This window comes from Rhinopithecus bieti, unplaced genomic scaffold (genome assembly GCF_001698545.2).
Source record: "Rhinopithecus bieti isolate Rb0 unplaced genomic scaffold, ASM169854v2 scaffold_26532, whole genome shotgun sequence".
Lineage (NCBI taxonomy): Eukaryota > Metazoa > Chordata > Mammalia > Primates > Cercopithecidae > Rhinopithecus > Rhinopithecus bieti.
Genome location: NW_016812934.1, coordinates 3,819,659 through 3,844,763, shown reverse-complemented (window position 1 = coordinate 3,844,763; position 25,105 = coordinate 3,819,659). Strand labels below are relative to the sequence as shown.

General features: G+C 34.1%; 1 protein-coding gene across 6 annotated transcripts in view; it reads right to left on the bottom strand.

The window, feature by feature from the left end:
- Window positions 1-958: 958 nt before the first annotated feature.
- The window catches only part of TRIQK (triple QxxK/R motif containing), a 76,884-nt gene continuing 52,737 nt past the window's right edge, over window positions 959-25,105 (bottom strand). For all 6 annotated transcript variants that reach the window (XM_017847358.1, XM_017847359.1, XM_017847360.1 and 3 more), the window contains 2 exons: window positions 9,299-9,384; window positions 959-4,171 (listed from right to left, as the gene is read on the bottom strand). In XM_017847358.1, the coding sequence (XP_017702847.1) occupies window positions 4,058-4,171; window positions 9,299-9,384 (200 nt within the window). In that variant the 3' untranslated portion in view covers window positions 959-4,057. The remainder of the gene's footprint in view (window positions 4,172-9,298; window positions 9,385-25,105) is intronic.

Sequence of the window (25,105 nt, the reverse complement as noted above, 5' to 3'; positions counted from 1 at the left end):
ACCAATTTGGTTGTTGTTTTAAAAAATGAAGAATAGGAGGGAGTACTGTCATCAAAAAATCTTCTGGCATGTAACGTATCTTATTTTTCTTGAAATAAGAATCACATATCTGTTGCTAGGGATAGAAAAACTGTATAACAAGGAGGCACTACGCTGAATGCGGCTACAGTTCAATTGTTTTAACTCAATTACTGACCCACTATGGATATTTCCATACTGATATAGTTCTTACATGGCTCTCCCAGTTCCCTCTGTACTTACCTTTACAGCTAAAACATCAACAAAAAGGTAAGAATGTTCCCATAGGTTGAATTCATCTGCTACTTTTTTTTTTTAAACCGTGGGTTGCACTGATTCTAAATATGGTGTAAGTGGAACAAAATCTAGCAAACAGCATTCTATCCAGGCTGCATTGGAGCAATTCTAATAAAAGAAGGCAGTGCTGCTAAGGGAGAAGTGCTAGGAATCTCTCAGAGAAGCCCCAGGTAAGTGTAAAGAAGTCTAATTGTTGGTGAGGAGAGAATACAAAATTATCTTAGGTAGTCTCTGGCTCAACAACATTATGTTATGGGTGAAATACATTAAAATAGGCTAACTTTAATTTCTAGAAGTTTATTTCTGAGGCTCATGTATAGCACAATTTGCTCTACTGAATTATCTTTGACTATATAATTTTAAAGTCTGGAATATATTGTGTTTTAGTAGTCACAGAAATATTATAATGAAAATTGAGTTCTATTTTCATTTGGAGTGAAAATGCATGCTAAGTTGAATTCAAACACTGAGTACAGTTTTCAATAAATTCTAAGAGAAAAATAGCATATTTGATTTCCTAGAAAAGAGTAATGTTTCCATTTTATAGCGACCTTAACGATAGTTGTCTTGATTTAAAGAGAATCAGGGTGAAACACATATGTATCTCAGTACAACCAAGGGCCATAAATGGTAAATGCTGAGATGATTGATGTTGTGATTTTTAAGTTTTATTTATTAAATTCAAACATTTTTTGATAATCTACTTTCCACAAAGAACTGTGATAGACTCTGAGAGGACTAAAAGGCATCAACTTAAATTTTAACATGCGTTTATTAAATTTATATGCAGATGACTACACTACTGCAATTACAGAAATGAGTAAGAACATACTCTCAAGATCTTACAGTCATTGGTTAGGGTGAAAGTATTTCTTCTGTCTTTATGAAAAATTGAAAAGATAGAAAATCTTGAAGTATTTTGCCACCTTAAAACAACTACCCACCCTACATTTGTACTAAAATAGGCTTTTGCTTGTTTTAAAAGAAATTCTAGATGAGTTTATATTTTTACAATACTGTATCTCATCTCAAATAACTTTATACATTGTCTACCCCATCTAAACTTGCATGCAAAATAAGAACTGGCAAGCCTTCAGACTTCAATCACAGTATTCCATAGGCTATATTTTAAATCTATTGCATTAGTTGAAATTTATTTTGCAGAGTATGTTAACAAATAGATTCTAACATTTAAAAAATCATTATGATTTTTTTCTGTTTTTGTCTTCCAAATTTCTCTGAGCAGTGAATTACTGGAGGGAAAATACCCACATCTAACATTGTGTCTGGTACCAGTCTCAGATTTATGCCAAACACCAGTAGGTATTCAAAAGTGTGGTCCCTTTAAAACAGCAGGCCGGATATCACCTTTCTGTCTTCAAAGATTCAAACCAGACTTCCAATCTGGGATTTCTCTACAGAGGGTTGGCTGCTTCCCAGTTAATGTGAGTTTTGTAAAATTTGCATTTCATGAGAACAGTGTTGTGTAAACATATATTGTGTCACTTTACCTGCTATTTACTGAAATCAGAGAGTTTAGCCTCTGAAATTTATGGTTCTCTGGAGCTATCATAAATCAATCAGTCATACGAATGGACTAGCTGTAGACTCAGGATATCAATAAAACTAGGCAGTGAAATTTGCCTATAATTATACTATATTTAGATTAATAGTTATTACTATCAAAACATTTTTCCCCAAAACACCTCAAGGGTAAAACTGAATGGTAAAGTTTTTTTCAGGATGATGAATTTTCAAACATTTCCAAGAGCATAATCACCTATTTTAAGTACTGTAAACTCTGTTATATTTCATTTGGATAAGTATCTAATAAGCAATTATTACATATCCTCTAATTTAAATTACCACTGAAAACCAGAAATAATCTTTATTTAATATGGCTGTTTTTAACACCATATGGAAGGGGAAATAACTAAATGAAAATTGTTCACGTAAATGTGATGGGAGTGGGGGGGGAGCAGTATTTCTTGACATGTGGCATGTCACTCAGGAAAGTAAAAGGCCCATCATATCCAAAATGCCAGCTTGGATATTCCCTTGCCACCCACTTGACGAACAGACATACCACATGGCATTAAATGCTGCAACCTTTCCTAAAAATGCCACTTGGATTGGTCCGCTGTGGTGAGTATATAAGAACTCTTGGTCTGTCTCTTGAGTTTGTGAGTTCAAAGGGAAGAATCTAGTAAATAACACTGGCTAAATTTTGCCCTCAGATGTTTGGCATAAATGATTTGTGAGGATATTGGAACCTTTGGCTGTTTTCACACCAATGAAATATATTATGCTACTTGAAAAAAATTCTACAGAACATAATGCTACACAGTCACATTCGACTTTTTGCAAAAGTATCAAAGAATATCTTTTAGAAGCAGTACTTATAAAGCCCTACATACTCCTCAGATATTTCCCAGGATTTATTCTCTCGGCTAGTAGGAAAACAATCTTAATATTTTATTTATTCTTCATAAATACAATGTATATAATATAAAACATTTTGTGCACATGTTTCCAGCAATTTCATTTTCTTTGCATCTTTCCATAAGGTAGTAGCTCATAACTCTTTCTGTGGACATGTATTTTCCAGTTTTCTACACTTTATGTGTTCACGTGTTGTAAAAACATATTTAAAATTGAATTACCAGTAAAATATTGAATGTACAGGTCATTATGCTCCCACAAATGCAAAATACATTGAAAAATTATATAAACAGAAAATTGCATATGAAAGTAATATGAGGCATATATTTTCTTCTATTATTTATTTTCTCCCTAAAGAGTTCTAATTGATTAACTCTCAAGAGACAAAATGTAATTTTATAAAACCACTGTATTGTTCAGATTTAGGAGACAACCTAAGAAGATGATTCTGAGTAGGTAGGATTTTTGCTATTACTGTTATGTGAAAAAGACAGCACAATTAAATGACAGATTGTTACATATCTCCTTAACAAGAGGGGCAAACTGATACTACAAGCAGCCAGAACAACATAATTAAAATAGAATTCCAAGGTTATATTAATAGAGTAATAAGTTAATTAAAACCAAGATCAACTGAACTTTCTATTTACACCAGTTCAGACAGCCCAAGAGGAAAAGAACTCTATTTTAGAGACATATGTGACTCTTTGAGCTTCTGTCATCCAGGTGCCATTTCTGATGGAGCACATGTGCAATGAACAGTTGGCAAAGAAGGAAAAAGATTACTGTAGATGTATGTGCAGATAGTCTCTCTAATGATATAAAATACTTCCAGAAAGAGAGCAGGGCTTTGTCATAAAATAAAAAATTTCCCATGACTTTTTGTTCTTTCTGAATGTGATTTGAGTATGTTTCTGTAAATAAGAATATATACTAAATTATGATGTATATAGAACAAAAACAGGCTTAGTAATCTGGAAATGATGGAATTATACACATAAATTGGCAATGACATTTGAAAAATTTAGGATCTGGTTTCCATTTCATCTAAATGTATCATGTATAGGGTGGCTGTCAAAGCAGAAATATATATAAAAGTATCTAGCAGCACATACTATACTGCATTGCTAGGTAAGGTTCTTTTCTTGATATCCTATGCAACTATTTAAAAGCATATGTCTGCAAACTGAAAATATTAGCAGAAAGAATTAAAGATGTTACAGTTTCAGTATTGAAAGTTTTGGTCCCAAAGGGTGCTTTCATAAAGTTATTTCTCTTTCATGCATTGATTCCTGCTTAGCTAATCTTCATCTTGGTCCAGATCAGGGTCAACATCTGTGGTGAGTCTGAGATAAAAGAAAGCATAGAAAGCCAGTAGTAGTGCCAATATAGCCGCAAGTACAAGGCCAACTTCCTGGGAAGAAAAAAAAAAGTAGACTTGAAATTGATGAAAAAAGATTGGTTAATGTTATTAGTTTCACCAGATAAAATAACCATATTATTCCATGGTCTAGAATGAATAATTTGAATCTAGTAATCATATCCTTTTTACCATTTTTTGCCATTAAGAAACTTGTTTTGTACTTGGCAAGTCCCAATGAAATGGCAAATACATTAGTGGGTGAGTCATTGGTATTATTATGTCTAGCTACTTTGTTTTTTCCTAATAGTAACATTAAAAATGTATCATTTTAATATATTTTTATAGTTGGGATATCAGGATGTTCAATACAAGCAATGCAGTTTGTATCTACACAGTTGATCTGTTTTCTATTTGAGTGTGTTTAACTTTATTTGTGGCTTCAATACATTCAGTATTAATGATAGCATTTGGGCACAGTTTTTTTTTTTTAGATTACCATTCCTTTTCATTGTAAAGAAACAGTTGTTTCTAGATTATATTACAGTACAGTTTATCACAACTGTGAAGGATGGGTCCAGATTTTTCATTTGTGATGTGATGTGGATTAAATTAATCAACTATATTGAAATAATGTTACTCATATATTATAAAAATCATATTATCTCTCAAAAAGTATGTGTATGTATATATCTCTCGGTGTGTATACCTTCCAGAACTTTCTTAACATTAACATATCATTTGGCCATATCAAAAAAAAAAAAAAAAAAAAAAAAAGAAGCAAATAGAGTGCCAGTTCAGTATCCTAAAGGGCCTAATACTATATTCTAATTTCTACTGTGTATTATGCCCTTTACCTGGCACTGTTTTACAGAGAAGCAATTTATTTGCATTTACAGGAATGTAGTTTACATTTCACAAGAAGGTAAAGTCAGTAATAATAAACTTTAAAAGCATTAAAATGAATTTGGCTTATAATCAACATGGAATTTTTACATGAATGTTGAATTTATAAATAGATATTTTATACAGATTTTAGTTTCACAATTATATTTATTTAGATGTCCAAATTATGAAAATAAATATTAATAAAAACAAAGAGGTTGAAAAACTCAGTGTCAAAAATTTTTGTAAGATTTCATTTTTTAAATCTAATATACCAACATAATATCAAAGGAAAGTGAATTTTTTCTTTGTTGCAGTTGAAACACTTTGGCATCTCAAAAGGGCATGGTAGCATCAGACAGGTTTCATTTATTTTCTTATATCCACAGCTGTGCTCCCAGACCCATCTGGTTACACAGCTACTAATTTTAAGAGGATGTAATAAACAAGTGACACACAACTGCAAACTCCATCTGTTCTGTATAGTGGACAACAAAACTGTTCAACAGCAGTCCCCATTCACCCAATCTTAATGAAAGAATTAAGTTTGTACTCTTGATTGGAGGCCATGATTCGTATCTTATTGATAATCAGTTCTAATTGCGGCTTTTCAATTCCTTGTCCTTAAAACAACTCTGTATCATTTCACTATATATTTTCAGAACACCCAGAGGCATGAAAAGGCATTTAAGGGGTAGGAAGCAGAGAATATTCATAGAACACCACTTCAGAAGACCCATTAATTCATTACATCTGTTCAATGTACAGTGTGGGTGTGGCTTAAAGGTACTAGGTGGAAAGGTATAGCCAATAATTTTCTTCAAAAATTATCTCTTCATTGAGGAGACAAGCATTGTAGAGGCTGAGTGTCTGGAGAGTTGAAACAATGGTAAAATTTGAAAATAATGCTTACAGGATGCTAGTGACACCAACCATAACTTGGAGACCTACAAGCATTTATGATTCCCTTGCCCCTTTGGCTATTTTAGCTTTAAATCAAAAAGAACAAAAAAGAACAAACATAACATTTCAAGCTGGCTCATCCCAAGGGGTTGCTGGCAGGATCTGGTTGGCACTTGAATATTTTATTTATGTAACAAGACTAAAATTGTGATCCTTATTCTTTCATTGTAATTATGCTTTTCATATAAACCTTTTAAATACAAAAATCAACTCATTAACAAATGTAAGTCCTTTCCATCTAAATGCTAGAAAATCGGTATTTGCATTCTGAATAAAAGTTAGTGATGCTGTAATTCTTGAAAAATAATCTTTTAATTGAGCAGCAACTAAATAGCAAACTTAGTTGTGCAAACATTTTTTAGGTGGCACTCATTGCATTACTGGATAATAAAGTATGCGATTTTCTTTATATTTCTAAAACACAGAAAATTAAAAGTACCTTTTTAATAGAAATTAAGTCTAGGTTTCAGAACAATGTATTAATATCTTACACGGATATTGCTAACTGTTCCCTCAGAACGCTTTCTATTACTAAACATACATTTACAAAAAGCACTAGAAGCTTCTGAGGGTTAAGCCCCTATTGTATAATTTTTCCTATCTCTAGCCCATGATTTCTCAATCAGTACTGTTGATTTGATATGGTAATTAAATCTATGAGTGATTTCTTGTATAAGCTCTTCCAAGATGATCATGTCTTATTCATCTTTCTTTTCACAGGTGCTATACTATTATAATATTTATTGTAATTTATAGTAATGAAATATTGAGTAAAATTTATATAATCTTTATACAGGGATATTAAAATTACTAATGTTTTTAAAACTTTACAACACTAATATGCATAATACTATCTCAAAGCCAATCTGAGAACATTTTGTAATATATAATATGGCAACACAATGCTCACTTTAGGAGGGTATCTTAAGGCTGATGACAAACACTGAAGGAGAGACTTACTTACACAAACTGGGAATGGCTAATTCAAACAAATGTTGTCTCAATCAGCTAATAATTCATAAACGACTTCTATGCATTCAATTCAATGTCCAGTGTTTCTAGCGTATTATTGAACTCTCCTGACAACATTATGAGGTAAATGGCAAAATTTCCATTTTATAAATGCGCCAACTTAGACTTAGCTAGGTCATGGCAAAACGAAGGGGCAAAGGGGATAGGATTCTAGGCCTTCTTATCCTGAGCTCAGTGCTGTTCTCATTGCTGTTATTCTTCTATCCATGCATCTCTTCATATTTTCTATAGATTCGAGTTATATGAAGAGTATATCTATGATTCATTCAAAATACTATGTAGTAAAGTGATAAGATATTACAATATTACAATCATTCTATATCAACTAGATAAGAGTAAAATATGTTTGATGTTCATTAGTCCTTAGTTGCTTCTCTGACATTATCAATATGGATAAAATCACTCACTGGGGAAATTAAAAAGCATTAAATGGCAATTGCTGAAAGAAACTTTGTTATTTAAAACCCTATGCCAAAATGACAAGGCAATCAAAGTTTGACAGGGCAAACTAATTAGTATGCCAGATTTGAAATGTAAAACATCTTCAAGGTCCTGATTCTAAAAAGTTTCATATCATCTTAATAGGCTCTTCATATAAATTTTCAAGCCAAGTAAGTAATATTTAAGGTTAAGGTTTTGTTTTCCATAGGTTTACAAATCAAAATGATATGCTAGCTTATTAAAAAGGAGCTATATTCTGCTGTCAGTTTGAAAGTTTTCTGTTGATACTTTAAATATTAAATAAAATCTAAGAAAAATGTTTTCTCCTAGAAAGATTAGCAAATTCTACAGTATTTTTAAAAAGATACTAGATAACTGCACTATAAGGCAGACCTTATCTCATACTGGGAACATTATTATTTCTTCAAATTTAAAGAATAACAACAATTATAGGAGCAAATGTATGCAAAGATGTGTGTATAAAGGTGGTATATAAATAAATAAATAGCTGTACTATTTCTCAAATCCTAATATCTAACTTCTCATCATATTGTGCCACAAGAGGCTTTTGTTACTCCATATTTTTCTAAGAAACAAACAAACTAACTAAAACAACAAATATCCCACTGTATTGTGAAAGATAAAAGTAAGTGATATATTGCCTTTGAGGGCAATGACAGACAATGTTCTCGCTTCAAGAAATGGTCATCAAGTAACCAAATGTAAAAGTTTAAAAAACTCAACACTGCTTTTTTAAAAAGTCACGTCATAAAGAATTTTTTTAATGAATGAAATTTCACATGAAATTAGAAAAATACTTCAAAAGATGAATCTTCTCTCATTTGAACAAAAAGGCAATTTACTTTTCTTTTCAATAAAAACTGACACACAGCACTGAAGAAATGGTGTTGTGCAAACATACTGCATCACACAGCAATGCTTGATCAAAATCAGCAATCAGGAGCAAAAAGAAGGCAGTGTTTCGTGATCATAATAGCAAATTCTGGAAGACAACCAAATATATCATCTGGCAGTTCAACAGCTGTTACAGCTTGGTAGTAATACCTTGGCATTTGCTGTAAGCTATAACTCAGAAAAATTGATTTTGCATCTGCCAGATAAAACCCAAAATCTCCTTTTAACATGTTAATATTTAAATAAAATATATGTACTGGTCATTTTTGTTTTACACCTTTAATAGTAGAGTTGTCAAATTAATTCTTCTATTAATAGTTCAATTCAACTCTAAATATCTGGCAAAAGATTGACATGGTCAATAATTTAAATGCAATTTGTTGAGATTCATTGTGTTAGCACATTAAATTAATATCTGCTAACATCATTCTCAGTTGTATTTATCCCTCTTAAGCAGATAAGACACTGGTATTCTGAAAGAACAAGTTTAGGAAGGCCATTATAATTTCATCAGAAAGTACTGACAACAATAAGATAAGTAGAGTAAAATTACATATATTAATGATCTCAGTATATATAATTACAACTGCAATTTAAACAACTATAAAATGAAATTTATTGAAAAATGAAAGAAATTTCTGACGAACGCCACATACATTACTGAAATGTCTGAATAATACACACAGTAGCTAGAGAGAAAATAAATTGCACCTTTAAGTATAACTGATTCTCTTAAGTGACATTGTTTTAAGACCCTTCAAAATCTCAGAATAGGAAGGATGTTTTCCATTAAGTAAATTCTTTACAAAAACCTTCAAGTCTGGCATTCTATTTAGATTGTGAAATGTCATAAAACATTCAGAATTTAACATTTATGCAATCCAGTTTTAGAAAATGAAATGGCATGCACATATCAAATTTTACAGTTATCAAATAGAGGTTTACCTTTATGCCTATTGCTGTTTTCTTTGCTTCTGCTTTTAATTTGGTTGCTCGTAAAATAGGTTTAGTTTTTTTATAATCCTGTTTACCTAAAAAGAAATAGTTTCAGACAATGAGTTATGCTTATATATAATTAAGTTTAACAATCATTTGAAATGTCAAAGAATGTTTAAATACAGTGAAACAGGGACACAGAATTGCAAAGTAGTTCCCAGTTGTGGTAACCATAAACTTGTCACCAAAAGGTCAACTTTTCCTTTCTCTTACTTTTTCAGGAAGAAGATACTGACGGACATCTTCGATTTGCTGTATAGTGAATGTCAAAAAAGATAAAACTTGTTTTAGAGAACACAAAATTTAAAGTAAAGAAAACCTTTTGGAAGCATTTGGAAACAAATGCATAAGTAAATGAGTATATGTAAGATCCCATCAATAGGTAAAGTTAACTTTGTCTTCCTAAAAGTAACAGCTCATTATAAATGCATTTTATTATGGATACATTAAGCATTCAAAACATAAGTTAGAAATATCCCCAAGTTTTCTTTAAGTAAAAGACTAAAGAAGAAATCTATAAATACTTAACTTTTAGCCTCACCTGAATTCATTAGGACAATACGTATTTAACTTTTATCTCCTCTTAATAGAGAACAAAATTAACATGGCTAGATGGAAGTTATAGGATAGCTACATTTAGATATTAGTTTGAATCATCTCTTCCACATTTTACAGCCAAAAATGTGTGAAACTGAGTTGGTGCCACAAAATTTCCTTTGTGTATCATCTAGTGACTCCAGCAAAGAGTAACAAAAGTGGATTACACAGCCTGGGGAGAATATAGGTTTAACAACAAGAACCCAAGCAGTGAAAGCATTCATTAAAATGCTATATTTTTTGTTAGCCAACTCTTAACTAGGAACTGAGGCAAAATGAGCCTCAAACATAATTATAATATGTTATTCTCAGGAGGAGTTAATACATGATTGGATAATCTCTCTGGCTATTTTATATTCTTATTTTGTTTTATTTTCATCCTTTCCTTTTCCTTTCGATGACCAGTTCCTTTACAAAACTCATCACTACATTCCCTTCATCTAAATAATACAAATTCTAACTTTAATTTCCACACCTTCTTCACATTGAAATAAATTTAAAAGCAGTTGGTCTAAACTCAAGTATATCATAAAAAATTTAATGTACAATACATCTTAATGTGTCTGCTAATGATTCAAAAGTATCTTTAAAGTTTCATATAGAGTTTTAGAACTAGAAATGGTAGTCAAATGAGAGTGAAATGGATGGGCGTAGTGAAGAAACACTATATTTGTGTCCATTAGATACATAAAAGTGTTTCTTTGGCTGGAAAGCAAGGTATTTTGTTTTTAAATGATTGTATGCTCTTTCCTTAACTGCTCTTGTATAGTAATAACTCTGAATCAATGAGCATGCAGAAGAATAATAAATATTACTTGATGATGGGGTTTGATGATCTAAAAATGAACCAATTGTCATAATATGTATCAAGTGATCTAAATTTAAATAAAGGAATGAACAAAATACAGAAAAATGTTACTCTGACCCATTTTAAATGAGCAATATTTAATTTTGATGAAAAAATCTTGACAAGTGTTCACTCTAATTTCACATCTCCACAGTCAAACTATTCATGTCATTATTCCTGCTGAGATATAAACAGTTCAGAACAATGAAAATGGTGACACATCAAAGGCCTCCAGTCAGAGTTACAAAGCAAGTTTCTAACGAGAATTCTAAAAGATATTTGAAGATTGCAGACTTATCACAAAGTAATTTCTTGTTTTATCCTGTATATGCCCTATAATAATCTCTTGATGCGATGGTAGGGTGGGGGGTGGGAATAAACAGATGCAAGAAGATTATCTTAACTCATACTTTTTATACAGATATGAAATATTTTGGATAATGTATCTATCATAAGACATACTCAAATATCTAAGAGTTAATACTAAAATGAGAATTTATCACTCTACTTCAACTGCCATAAAACCATTGGTTAAATATTCTATTCTAATATTCTATTTCAATTCAACTCTTATATTCTTAGAGAATAATACTTCCAGATTTGTATTCAAGTTAATATTAACATTTGAAACTGTATTGATAATAAAAAGACAGTATTAAAAGTTATTGTATACCTGGTACTTTTCCAAGCAGTGCATCTGTCATAAATTTAGTATTCTCCTTGTCGACTATGATATCCAAAAATGTATATTGTAAAATGTGGTTTTAGTTTACTAAGTGAAAACATTTACAGGAGTGTCTGCTAAGTTCTTTATAACTAAAACCAGATCATTCCATTGTACCCAAAGAGGTTTTCAACATTATTTATGGCTTCAAGAAAGATACCTATGCCCACATGATGGTAAAAAGTGTAAAATATAGAAGTCCCTGCCTTCTGAGTACTCACACCCAGAGAAAAAACACACACACACTTACATAATCTAAATTTTATATGTAGACTGTTTCTTGAACAACTGATTATGATTTTGGTTGTATCAATGATGCAATAACCAAAGTAGCTATTTGACAGCTGCTCATTGGAGAGAAAAACTTGGTAATTCAAGCCTATGAAGCCAATCTGGGGACTCAATCAAGTCCAGTGTCTGAGCTTCCCTAGGAACAGGTCTACTGCATTTTTCTGGGTATGAACTACCCTACTAGTTCTTTATGCGTTTCATAATTTTAAATTGAAAATCAAACATATTTGATAATGTAATGTGGAAACTCTGCAAATTAGATCACTCCTGAGGTTTGTTGTTACTGTTATTTGCTCTTTGTTGTTGTTAGAATACCTTTGTTTAGTAACTTTTCTGAACTAATTCTATAAAGACTGTATTCAATAGTATATGGTCACTGGAGTCTCTGCACAGTTACCTTAGTGGTCATCTGCTGTAGTTTGAATGTGTCCCACACAATTCATGTTGGAAACTTAATTTCCAGTGCAACAGTTTTGAGAGGTGGGATCTTTAAGAGGAGAGTGGATCGGGAGGACTCTGCTCTCATGAATAAATTAATGCCATTATTGTGAGAGTGGGTTAATTATCACGGAAGTTAGTTCATAATAAAAAGATAAATTCAGCTTACTTCCTCATTCTCTCTTGTGCATGCTCTTTTGCCCTTCTGACTTCCACCATGGGGTAATGCATTCACAAGGCCCTTGCCAGATGCAGGCCCCTTAAGCTTAGACTTTCCAGTCTCCACAATTGTAAGAAATAAATCTCTGTTCTTTATATATTTTCCAATCTCAGAGGTTTTGTTATAGCAGCACCAAATGGACTAAGACAGAGAACTGGTACCAAGAAGTAGGGTTGCTGCTATAACAAACACCTGGAAATGTGGGAGTGGCTTTGGAAATGTGCAACGGGTAGGGGGCTGGATGACTTTGAACAAGCAGGCTAGAAAAACCCTGTATTGCTATGAAGGAAATATTAAATGTGATTCTGGGGCTCAGAAGAAATGGTGAGCTGTAAGGAAAGTCTGAATCTTCTTAGGGGTTATTTAAGTGGTCATAATCAGAATATTCATAGAAACATGAAAAGTAAAGGCCATTTCGATGAGGTCTCAGATGGAAATGGGGGACATCATATTGGGACCTGGAGTAAAGGCCATCCTTGTTATAAACTGGCAAAGAACATGGCTGAATTGCTTCCATGTCAAAGACTTTATATGGAAGACAGAATTTATGAGCAATGGACTAAAGTATCTGCCAGAATACATTTCTAAGCAAAATACTGAAGGAGTTGCATGACTGCCTTTGACTTCATATAGTGAGCAGTGCAAAAAAAAAGAAATGATTAAAAGGTAAAATTTACAATTAAAAGAGAAACAGAAGGGAAAGATATATAAAACTCTCAGCCTGGCCATGTAAAGAATTTTTAAAAAGTGTGTTGAGGAGAGAATACTAAAGGCATGACCAAGCAACCCTTTGCTAAAGAGATTACTAGGGAGAGAAGGGGACCAGGTGCTATTCATCAGGAGAATGGAAGACCCCAAAGGCATTTCAGAGATCTCTGAGTCCAGAAGATCTTAAGGGCAAGGTCTCCAGAGAGGCCTCCAGGGGACCTCTGTATTCACTACTTGGAGTTGCCTGGGGACTCTGTTTCTCACATTCCAGCACAGCACCCCTCAGCCATGCCAGCTGTGGCTTCAGCAGGCCCAGGTGAAGCTTGTGCTGCAGCTCAAGGAGGCACAAAGGGTAAGTCTTAGCAGGGTTCATGTAGTGCCGATTCTGCAGACCTGCTGATTTCATGAGCTGTAGGGCCATGGAGGCCTCCAACTAGATTTCAAAACATGTTATGGACAGACTGGGGGGCCAGGCAGAAACTTGTCACAGGGATGAAGCCACGGCAGAGAGCCCTGACTAGGGCAATGCCTAGTGAAGCTACAGGAGAAAAGCCACCTCAGAGACTCAAGTATTATAGAGCTACCAGTGTGCAGTTGCAGCCTTGGAAAGAACCAAGCAAAAGACTCAAACCTCAGAGAGCTGCTAGGTCTTTGAGCCCAGTAAAGCCATATAGGGAGGGTTGCCTGAGGCCTTGGGGACCCAATGCCTGCCCCAATGTGACCAGGATGTGGGACATGGAGTCAAAGGATATTATTGTCCAGTTTTAAGATTTAATGTCGTTTTTCCCTGTTGGGTTTTGGACTTGCTTGGAATCTGTTACTCCTTTTTTCTTGACTATTTCTCCCTTTTGGAATGGGAATATCTGTGGTATGCTTGTGCCAACATTGCACTTTTTTTTAAATTTTTTTTTTAAGATGTTGTTTCACTCTTGTCTCCCAGGTTGGAGTGCAATGGCGTGATTCTGGCTCACTGCAACCTCCACCTCCCAGGTTCAAGCAATTCTCCTGCCTCAGACTCCCAAGTAGCTGGGATTACAGGCATGCACCACCACGCCTGGCTAATTTTTGTATTTTTAGTAGAGATGACGTTTCACCATATTGTCCAGGCTGGTCTTGAACTCCTGACCTCAGGTGATCCACCCACCTCGGCCTCCCAAAGTGCTTGGATTACAGGCATGAGCCACCACACCCAGCCCCAGCATTATACTTTGGAAGTAGAAAATTTGGTTAATTTCACAGGCTCACAGATGGAGAGGAATTTGCCTCGAGGTGAACCATGAGTCTTACCCACATCTGACTTTAAATGAGATTTTGGATTTTGAAATTTTGAGTCGATAGTGGAAGGAGGTAAGACTTTTGGGACTATTGGGATGGAATGAATGTGTTTTGCATTGTAAGAAGGACATGAACTTTGAAGGTCATGGCTGGAATGCTATAATTTGAATGTTTCCTGAAAAGTTCATGCTTTGGAAACTTAATTTCCAATTCAACAACATTGAGAGGTGGGACCTTTGAGAGATGATTAGGTCATAACGGCTCTGCCCTCATGAATGAATTACTTATTACAGGAGTGGGCTCATGATAAAAGAATGAGTTTGGTCCCTTTCCTCTTGCTCTCTTGTATGTGCTCTTTTGTCCTTTATTCTTCCCCATTAGGATGATGCGTTGACCTTTGACTTTTCAGACTCCAGAACTTTAAAAAATAGTATTCTGTTATAACAGCACAAAATGGACTAACACATCATGTAATGACTGGACAGATACTTCCTTAAATGCTTTGAACTACTAAGTCTCTTTGTTTTGCTGAGGAGCTATGTGAGTATTTGTGTGTGTCTGTATATGTGGATGTGGGTATATGTGTATATTTTTGTGTTGGAGTACATCTCCATGCTATAACAGAAGTTTATAGTTATGCCTTCACTTCTGCTTGTGAAGAACCTTAAGTCCACCAAGAGGTAAGAGATTATAGGTTCCTTACATCTTTGATGGGCATGATATAGCCCTCCTTATGCACATGGCCTTCTAGATTCTCAGGAATCTGTCAGAACTTTTAAAAAATTATATGGGCATGTCATTCCCCTGATTTTGCTTTTAAGTTCTTTGGTCAGTCCCATGTTTAACCCCAGCTGGTAATGATGCTTCAGGCAGCTATGACATTAAACACTTGTTGTTCATTGTTTTTGTCAAATGCCACAGAGAAAGGGCTCTTCACACAGAGTTAGCTCTAAGTAAAGTCAAAGACAAATTTTGAGAAAGGGGCTTTTCAATGAGTTTCCAGACTGCTCAAGTAGTGACAAGTCTTGAGGATGGGGGCTTTGCATATCTCCAAATGCATTTTGCCTTCTCCAGTGGCTACTATGCTAACATTTTCCATTAAATACTATAGTTGCAAGGCTGAAGAAAAGATGGCATTAAGGGAAGTTAAAACACCACAAAGACTGCAGGTATTACTGAGATTCACCTGTTTTTCTTGAATAAACACTCCTCAGATGGTTTTAAGATTTTCGTTAATTTTCAGGTTTCTGGAAAACATTGATTTTGATAGTTTTCAGCAGTGTTCTCATTGGCTTTACATAAAAGCAGATTTTCAGAGGTTCTTACTTTCCATTCAAGTACTTCTCCTCCATACCTTTACTTTTACTATCATCACATTTAAAGTTAATTTGTTGGATTTTTTACATTAATTTTCATTCATTTACAATTTTTATAACCATAAAATAGGATATAATGGCTGAGTCAAACAGAGGTTGCTGCTTAAAAGCTCAGTGTTGGGAGTCTATCAGTTATTTCAGGCTGAATGTTTCAAATTCATTTTTTGTTTTTTACTTAATTTTTGCAGGTACATAATGGGTATATATATTGATGGGGTACATAAGCTATTCTGATACAGGCATACAATGCATAATAATCACATCAGGGTAAATGGGGTATCCATCTCCTCCAGAATTTTCCTTTCTTTATGTTACAAACAGTCTGATTACCCCTTTTTTTTTTTTTTTTTTTTTTTTTTTGAGACAGAGTCTCACTCTGTCATCAGGCCGGAGTGCAGTGGCACAATCTGTCTCACTGCAACCTCCGCCTCCCGGGTTCTCCTGCCTCAAGCGATTCTCCTGCCTCAGCCTCTCGAGTAGCTGGGATTACAGGTATGTGCCACCATGCCCAGCTAACTTTTGTATTTTTAGTAGAGACGAGGTTTCACTAAGTTAGCCAGGATGGTCTCAATCTCTTGACCTCATGATCCGCCCACCTTGGCCTCCCAAATCACACCTGGGATTACAAGCATGAGCTACCGCACCCGGCCTTTTTCATTACTTTTAAACGTACAATACGTTTTATCAAATATTAGATCTTACTCATTCTTACTAACTATATTTTTGTAACCATTAACCATTTCCACTCCCTCCACCCCCTCCCCACTACTCTTCCCAGTATCTGGTAACCATCCTTTATTCTCTATTTCCATGAGTTCAATTGTTTAAATTTTTTTAGCTCCCATAAATAAGTGAGAAAATGCCAACTTTTTCTTTCTGTACCTGGCTTATTTCACTTGACACAATGACCTCCAGTTGCATCCATGTTGTTGCAAATGATAGGATGTTATTCTTTTTTCATGGATGAAGAGTACTTCATTGTGTATAAGTAACACATTTTCTTTATCCATTCATCTATTGATGGACACTTAGGTTGCTTCCAAATCTTAGCTACTGTGAATAGTGCTGCAATAAACATAGGAGTGTAGATATCTTTTTGGTATACGGATTTCCTTTCTTTTGGGTATATACCTAGCAATAGGGTTGCTGGATCATCTGGTAGCTCCATTTTTAGGTTTTTGGGGAGCCTCCAAACTGTTTTCCATAGTGCTTGTACTAATTTACATTCCCACCAACAGTGTATGAGGTTTTCCTTTCCTCCACATCCTCACCAGCATTCATTCTTGCACCTTTTGGATAAAAGCCATTTTAACTGGGGTGAGATGATGTTTCATTGTATTTTTGATTTGCATTTCTCTGATGATTAATGATTTTGAGAACCTTTTCATATACCTGTTTGCAATTTGTATGCTCCTTTTGAGAAATGCCTATTCAGATCTTTCGCTCATTCAAAACTCAGATTATTAAACTTTGTCCTATTGGGTTGTTTGAGCTCTTTATGTATGCCAGTTATTAATCCTTCGTTAGATAGTTTGCAACTATCTTCTCCCATTCTGTGGGTTGTCCCTTTCACTTTATTGACAGTTTCCTTTGCTGTGCAGAAGCTTTTTAATGTGATGTAATCCCACTTCTCCATTTTTGGTTTGGTTGTCTGTGCTTCTGAACTACGATTCAAGAGATCTTTACCCAGTCCGATTTCCTGAAGAGTTTTCCTTTACTAGTTTCATAGTTTGAGGTTTCAGTCTTTAATCCATTTTGATTTTATTTTTGTATACGGTAAAAGATAGAGTTCTAGTTTCTGTGTTCTGAATATAGATATCCAGTTTCCACAGCACCATTGTTTGAAAGGACTGTTCATTCCTTAATATATGTTCCTAGCACCTTTGTCAAAAATGAGCTCACTGTGATGAAATAATTTGTTTCTGGGTTCTCTATTCTGTTACATTGGTGTATGTGTCTGGTTTTATGAGAGTAGCATGCTATTTTGATTGCTACAGTTCTGCAGTATAATCTGAAGTCAGTTAATGTGATTCTTCCAGTTTTGTTCTTTTTACTCAGGATGACTTTGGCAATTCTGAGGCTTTTTTGGTTTAATATAAATATTAGGATTACTTTTTCCATTTCTGTAAAGAATTTCGTTGGCATTTTGATAGAGATTGCATTGAATTTGTAGTTTGCTTTGGGTAATATAAACAATTTAGCAATACCGATTTTCCAATAAAAAATGGAATATTTTCCTTTTTTTGTATATGTTCTCTTCAAATTTTATCATAGTTTTATGGTTTTCATTATAGAAGTATTTAGCTTCTTTGCTTAAGTTTATTCCTAGGTATTTTGTTTTATTTGCAGTTATTGCAAATGGGATTACTTTCTCGATTTTTTTTTTTTTTTGGACCCTTTGCTGTTGGGCTATGGAAATCCCGCTGATTTTGTATGTTGATTTTGTACAAAATCAACTCTTGCAACTATACTGAAATTGCTTATTAGTTTTAATAGTTTCTCATATAGTCTTTTGTTTTTTCCAAATGGAAGACCGTATCATATGCAAACAAGGATAATTTGATTTTTTCCTTTCCATTTTGGATGTCCTTTATTTCTTTTTTTTGTCTGATTGCTCTATTTATGACTTCCAGTACTACGTTGAATAACAGAAGTGGAAAGTGAGCCGTCTTGTCTCGTTCCAGATCTTAGAGAAAGGGCTTTCAGTTTTTCCCCATTCGTATGATACTAACTGTGGGTCTATCATATACAGCTTTTATTACGTTGAGGTATGTTCTTTCTATACCCAGTTTTTTTGAGAGTTTTTTTTTTTATCATGAAGGGATGTTAAATTTTTATCAAATGCTTTTTCACCATTAATTGAAATGTTTATACGGTTTTTGTCCTTCATTCTGTTGATATGATGTATCACATTGTTTGATTTGTGTATGTTCAATCATCCTTGCACCCCTGGGATAAATCCCACTTACTCATGGTGAATAATATTTTAATGTGTTGTTGGACTTTGGTTTACCAAAATTTGGTTGAGGATTTTTGCATCAATGTTCATCAGGGAAACTGGCCTGTAGTTTTCTTTTTAAAATGTGTTCTTGTCTGTTTTTGGTATTACAGTAATACTGGCCTTGTAAAATCAGTTTGAAAGCATTCCTTTCTCCTCTATTTTTTGGAAGTTTGAGTAGGATTGGTATTATTTCTTCTTCAAATGTTTGGTAGAATCCAGCAATGAAGCCATCGGGTTCTGGGCTTTTCCTTGTTGAAAGATGTATTATGGCTTTGATCTTATTACTTGTTATTGTTCTATTCAGGTTTTGGATTTCTTCATGGTTCGATCTTAGTGAGTGGTATGAGTCTAGGAATTCATCCATTTCCTCTAGGTTAACTAATTTACTGGCATTCAGTTACCCAAAGTAGCTTCTACTTTTTTTTTTTTTTCTGAAATATCACTTGTAATGCCTCCTTTTTCATCTCTGATGACATGCGCCCCAAGTCCCCTGGTTCTGAGTCCAGCACAACACGAGGACTTGCCAAGGAATTGCAGTCCTTGTGGCCTAGACTGCCTTTCACATTTATCTAGGATCCCAGAGACTTTTAGTCCATGGTGATGGGGCTTGCTGAAACTCAGGTTCGTACCACCAGGATAGAAGACTTGCCTCTGGCTAGGACTAGTCTAAATGCTCCCTCTGTGGGCACTAGCTAAGTTCTTTCCTCTGTGGCTTTCCACTGTGACAGGACAGCACTGAGTTCCAATGCAAATTCCCACAATCACTGCACTCTCCCTCCTGCAAATGCACAGATTCTCTCTCAACACCACATGGCCAATGGTGAAGTATGGGAAAGGGGTGGTGTAGGTGACTCAAGACTGTCTTTCAAATCCTCTTCAGTGCCTCTTTCCTTAATGTGATGTTAAAGCCAGGTACCGGTTCACCTGTTTTTTGCTTCTTATGAAGGTGCTTTTTTGTGTGGATAGTTGTTTAGTTTGGTCTTCCTTGGGGGGAATGATCACTAGAGGATTCTGTTCAGCCATTTTGTTCATGAGGTTAATTTCTTATATACAGCCTATATGTAAGTAATTTTATACAATTTCAATGTGAAAATCTGTCCTTCAATTAGTGTATTTAGGTGTTCACATTTAATAAAACTATTGATATGTTTTCATTAAGGTCTAACATTTTATTATTTGTTTCTCTTGGTTCCCTTGATTGTGTTGCTCTTTCATTTTCCTGCTTTCTGGATGACTTGAACACTTTTTAGCATTCCATTTAAATTATGTATTGTGATTTTGACTCTAGATTAATGTTTTCATGGTTGCCCTAGAAATTATAAAATATGTACCTAACTTTCCAGACTAACTCATATCAATTTTTATTCAATTTCCTATTTTTAAATATATTCTAAATTATGTTCAAAATTTTAACATTTTAAAACTTTAGTAATCCAATACATTTCACATTTTAATGTAATGGAAATAAGAAGTGCATTCATTTTTAGTGTTGGTTTTCCTAATTATTATTTGTATCATTTGACTTTGCTGTGCTCATTTAAGAGCAGCTTCAACATTTATCATTGTTATGGAAGTTTTATCCAGACAGTAGATTTTTTAAATAATTCAAGCACTTAAATGTCTACATATAAAGAATTATATAAGTGAATATACTATTGTAGCACAGGTGTTTTTGATAATTAAATGCCAGGCAAGATATTGGTGTCTCTGCTTGATGCATGTTCCTATTATAGCCTAATAGTTTTGCTATAAAAAGTGAAAGGTACGTGCATAGTTAGGAGGATTATTATACCCTGGTTGCTGACATTTTATATTAATAATAAAAACTGCAGGCTCTGTGTGCGTGTGATTCTGTTGCAGAATAAAATTTCCTATTGCTCTTCTCATGTTGTGATCAGTTTAATTGAAAAGTATCCTGAAATTGCTTGATCTATACTAAGATATCTATCATATTTAACTATTTATTTCTATCAATAATTTTTCTCAATAGTGTGTGACCAAAACAAAGCACAGAAATGAGTATTATGTTCAGGTTGATAACCAATGTGTAAATGAAACAGGTCAAGTGCCTGTTAATCCAACCCTTGTGTAAAAGACAAATAATAAACAAACAAAAATTGTTCAATTTATCAGGTGATAAAAGCACTAAAAGAATACACTTGTCAACGGGCAGACAATGATAGCAAGATATGTATTGTTTTAGATATGGCAGTCAAAGAAGTACTCCTTAAGAAGATTTCATTTGAGCTTATACTCGAATGGAGTTAGGAAAGAAGCCATGTGGGTAGATGATAGAAACAATTTCAAATATTGGAAATATCAAAGTGCAAAGATCCAAAGAACACTAACTCCCAGAAGGAGTTTAACAGATCAGTTGATTTAAAAAAATCAATTCCTAATGGCAGACTCAGTGATCCAGAACAGACCCTGTGTTCATTTCCCAATTTTTGAATACATGGGCTCAAATGATAATGGAAATAGACAGGATCTCCAGCTTGGCTCCCCAATATGTGATCTAACAGCTATTTTGTTAGTGAGTGTGAGGTAGAACTATTACTCCCTTTCTTTACTAAAAAAGAAAAGGAAATGTATACTCCTGGGGAAATTTCAGAGGTTGACTATATGATGAAAAACTTTATGTATGCAGTCACACTGATTATTTTCACTTGCCTGTTTATTTCCTCACTGTGATTAATTATATCATGGAAACCAACTGAGTACTACTGAAAATTTAAAATTATAGTAGAATTTTCTTACTGTGCCAGAATGATAAAGTCCCTAGCACATGGTAATAACTAGTTAATTAACCAGGCCAATGCATTTTTCTCAGGCCTGATCACAGATACTACAAGAGGCTGTCTGTCCTTACTGGAAAGGACAGCAGTATACTTACAGTTCCACTGCAGGAGTAGGTAGACTCCACATCTCAGTGTTAAAAATATGATTCATAGAGATTTTAACTGCTTCACACTGCACAGTATATCACAATGACAATGATATGATATAAGTCTTAGAGAAGCCTTGGAAAGTGTCTGAGACACCTCATTCAGATATATACATAAGAGAGACAATAATAAACATTCTTTTAAAAGAGGTTTGCTACCTAAATCTAATTTATGGAGGTCTGCATGTTGGAATTGTCTCCCAGAATTAAAGATTAACTTGCCACACCCTATTTACCATTACCATCACCAGCAAGCATGGTGCATAGGCTCAACTTCTTAAATAACAAAAACAACACTCACATTACTTGATTATGTCACACATCCATACTTATGATACAACACTCTTCTACTAGGTATATGTTGCAGGGAAACTTGTACATGTAAACCAATGAACAGACATGTCTAAAAATATTCATAGAAGCATTGTTCATAACAGCATTCATAGAAAAAAAAAACGAGAATAATCGATAACTGTCCAAAACCGGGAGACTGCGAGAAAAATACCAGTATATAGAAACAATGGAATGCCATAAAGCATAGAAAATGAATGAACTATAATCAACAGCCATCAACAAGAATAAAACTCTAAAACATGATATTCAGTAGAAGCAAATTTTGTAACAATGTATACAACATGATTTCATTTATATAAAGATCATCTATATAAACTAACAAAACTAAATGATAGATTTCTGGCACAAATTTAAGTGGCAAGTACTTAAAGATAATGAATACATAATTAATATTGTGGTTATCTCTCGGAAAGATGGAGGGCATTGCAATTGTGATGGAGTACATAAAAAGCTTCTCAGCTATTGGTGGTTTCAATGTTTAACTTGGATGATGGATACGTGGTTGTTCATGTTCTTGTTTTTTAAACCTATAGTACCTATTTTATCTATGTAGGGGACCTGAAAAGCTCCTAGAGTTGAGTAGAGCATGGGACAATAAAAGGCTCTCCAGTAGATTGCTGTGACAGATACTCTATCTCTTGGAGTCTATGACAAGGTAGATTCAGTGGAATCTGAAGTACTGTTAGCTAACTGAGACACAGAAGCTACCCTTCAGCAGGTCCGAATAAAAGAAAAGTGTCAGTCTCCAGGCTTTTGGAACAGTGCCATACCCCCTTCGGCAAGCAGCAGCTGCTAAGAAACAACTCCTGGATTGCTACCAAATGGATGGAGAACTGACTACCTTGTCATGAGACTCAGGGATCATCTGGCCTGAGCTACCAGTCATGAACTGGAGGTTATCTAGTTCAATAAACTACAAGATTAGGTACACAATTTTAACATTAAAAATGTTTGTAGATAGACCTTTATCGTATTCTCACATCAGCTAGAAATAGACTGCTATGGTATTAGAGCAATCATTGAAGATGGACCCAAAGGACAACGAAAAAGGGAAATTGTCCCAGTGGCCAAAGTTTGAGTAGTGTATTTTGTTCGGTTTATCTGGAAACAGAGGTAACCTAAGAAAAGATACAATGCTAGTTCTCCTGAATTGAAAGCTGAGCCAGCCACCTAGGCAGTCTGAATTCTACATACCTGTGCGCAAACTAGTAAAATGCGCAATCATAGTGTTTGCTGAGGTAATTTGTGCTGGTTATCAAGGTCTATTGAAATGGTTTGTTAATACATAGTGCATGCCAAAAGGAATATGGGAAGAGGTAAGGAAATTCCTGGGACAACTCAAGTATGACTTCAACCAATCATAAAATTTAATACCATTTTTAAATTTTTAAAGGCAAAGACCCTCAGCAAACTAAGATTCTTGAACTGAAATTCAAACTCAGAATATCTAAAATGAATACTGAAGAAGGAAGTCATGAGTTACAACTATTATGACCAACTAGAGAACTGAGAATGATAGCCTGAACCTGTATTTCTTTGCTTGCTCCTAGAATGTAACACTCATCTTCCCCATACAACCAATTTCCCTGTAAAGTCACCATTATCAAAATTTTAAAAACACTTCTTCCTCCTCCTTTAGGCCAAATCACAACATAATAAAAGGAAGACTACTAACACGGTGAAATCCCATCTCTACTAAAAATTAAAAAAAAAAAATTAGACGGGCATGGTGGCGGGCGCCGAGATCATGCCACTGCATTCCAGCCTGGGAGACAGAGCGAGACTCCACCTCAAAAAGAACAACAACAGCAAAAAAAATCCTGGACTTAGTGAACATCAGCTCAAGCTTGATTGGGATATATGTTTGGGTAGCTGTGGAGGATGCTGGAGACATCCTTAGAACATTTTTAGAATTATTTTCATTGTAAATGACAGAAATCCATCTTGAAATAACATGAAAATGGGAGAGAAAGAGATTAAGATTGATTGATTGATTCCAAAAGACAAGGGAAAAGGAAAATTTGTGTAGGGATTGACATAAGTTGAAGTTTTGACACTGAAGGACTTTCTCTTCCTACCATCATTTCTATTTCTTGTTTTTCTCTGGAATCATGGCTATTTCCATCTGTGGCTCACATCCTATAAAACTGAGACCAAAGTGGAATGGATACTTCAGCCTGGGATCATTTTAAACATGGTTCTCATGCCCTAAAAGATTACCTTTGTGAATGGTTTCTTCCAATTACATAAGACTAAGATTCACTTAACAATGTGTGTATAGCCACCAATTCAAGCAAATTTAACAAATCAAACTAGTTCTTCTCTGTGTCCTCATGTTAAATATTTTATAAATAAAATATATACTTGAAAACTCAAGGTACATAATCAACAGAATTTCCTGCTTCAAGTCTTAAACAGGGATTATGAGTATTAACTAAAAGGAAAGTCGTTATTAAAAAATAAACATTAATATAAAAGGATTTTCAAATTATTTCTGGAGTTTTTGATAGCAAAGATGGTAGCACAGAAATTCATAATTTTTACTTGCATATACTATGCAGACAATCTGTAGTGTCAGCAGTTTAAACAAAATACTTTAAAAGCCATTTTAAGTTATAATTTCGAATTAGTAAATATCATCTGTGTTAAAAGTTCCTTTGCTTATATATTCAGTATGAATAAAACATGTTTAACTCTGGCATTAGTGCTGTCCCTGTATAACACACACACACACACACACACACACACACACACACACACACACACACATTTAAGTACATACAAAGAGATCTACGAAAACATATATTAATATTGATAGATATAAAAACATATTTAATAAAAATAATAACTGTTTAAATACCTTATTGTTATCATTTACCATTCCTCATATTATACTATTTTAGGGATGGACACAGTCATTCATATGTTCTAAAAAGTTATCTATGCCAGAAATTATTTCATATTTAAAGCAATCATTTTAC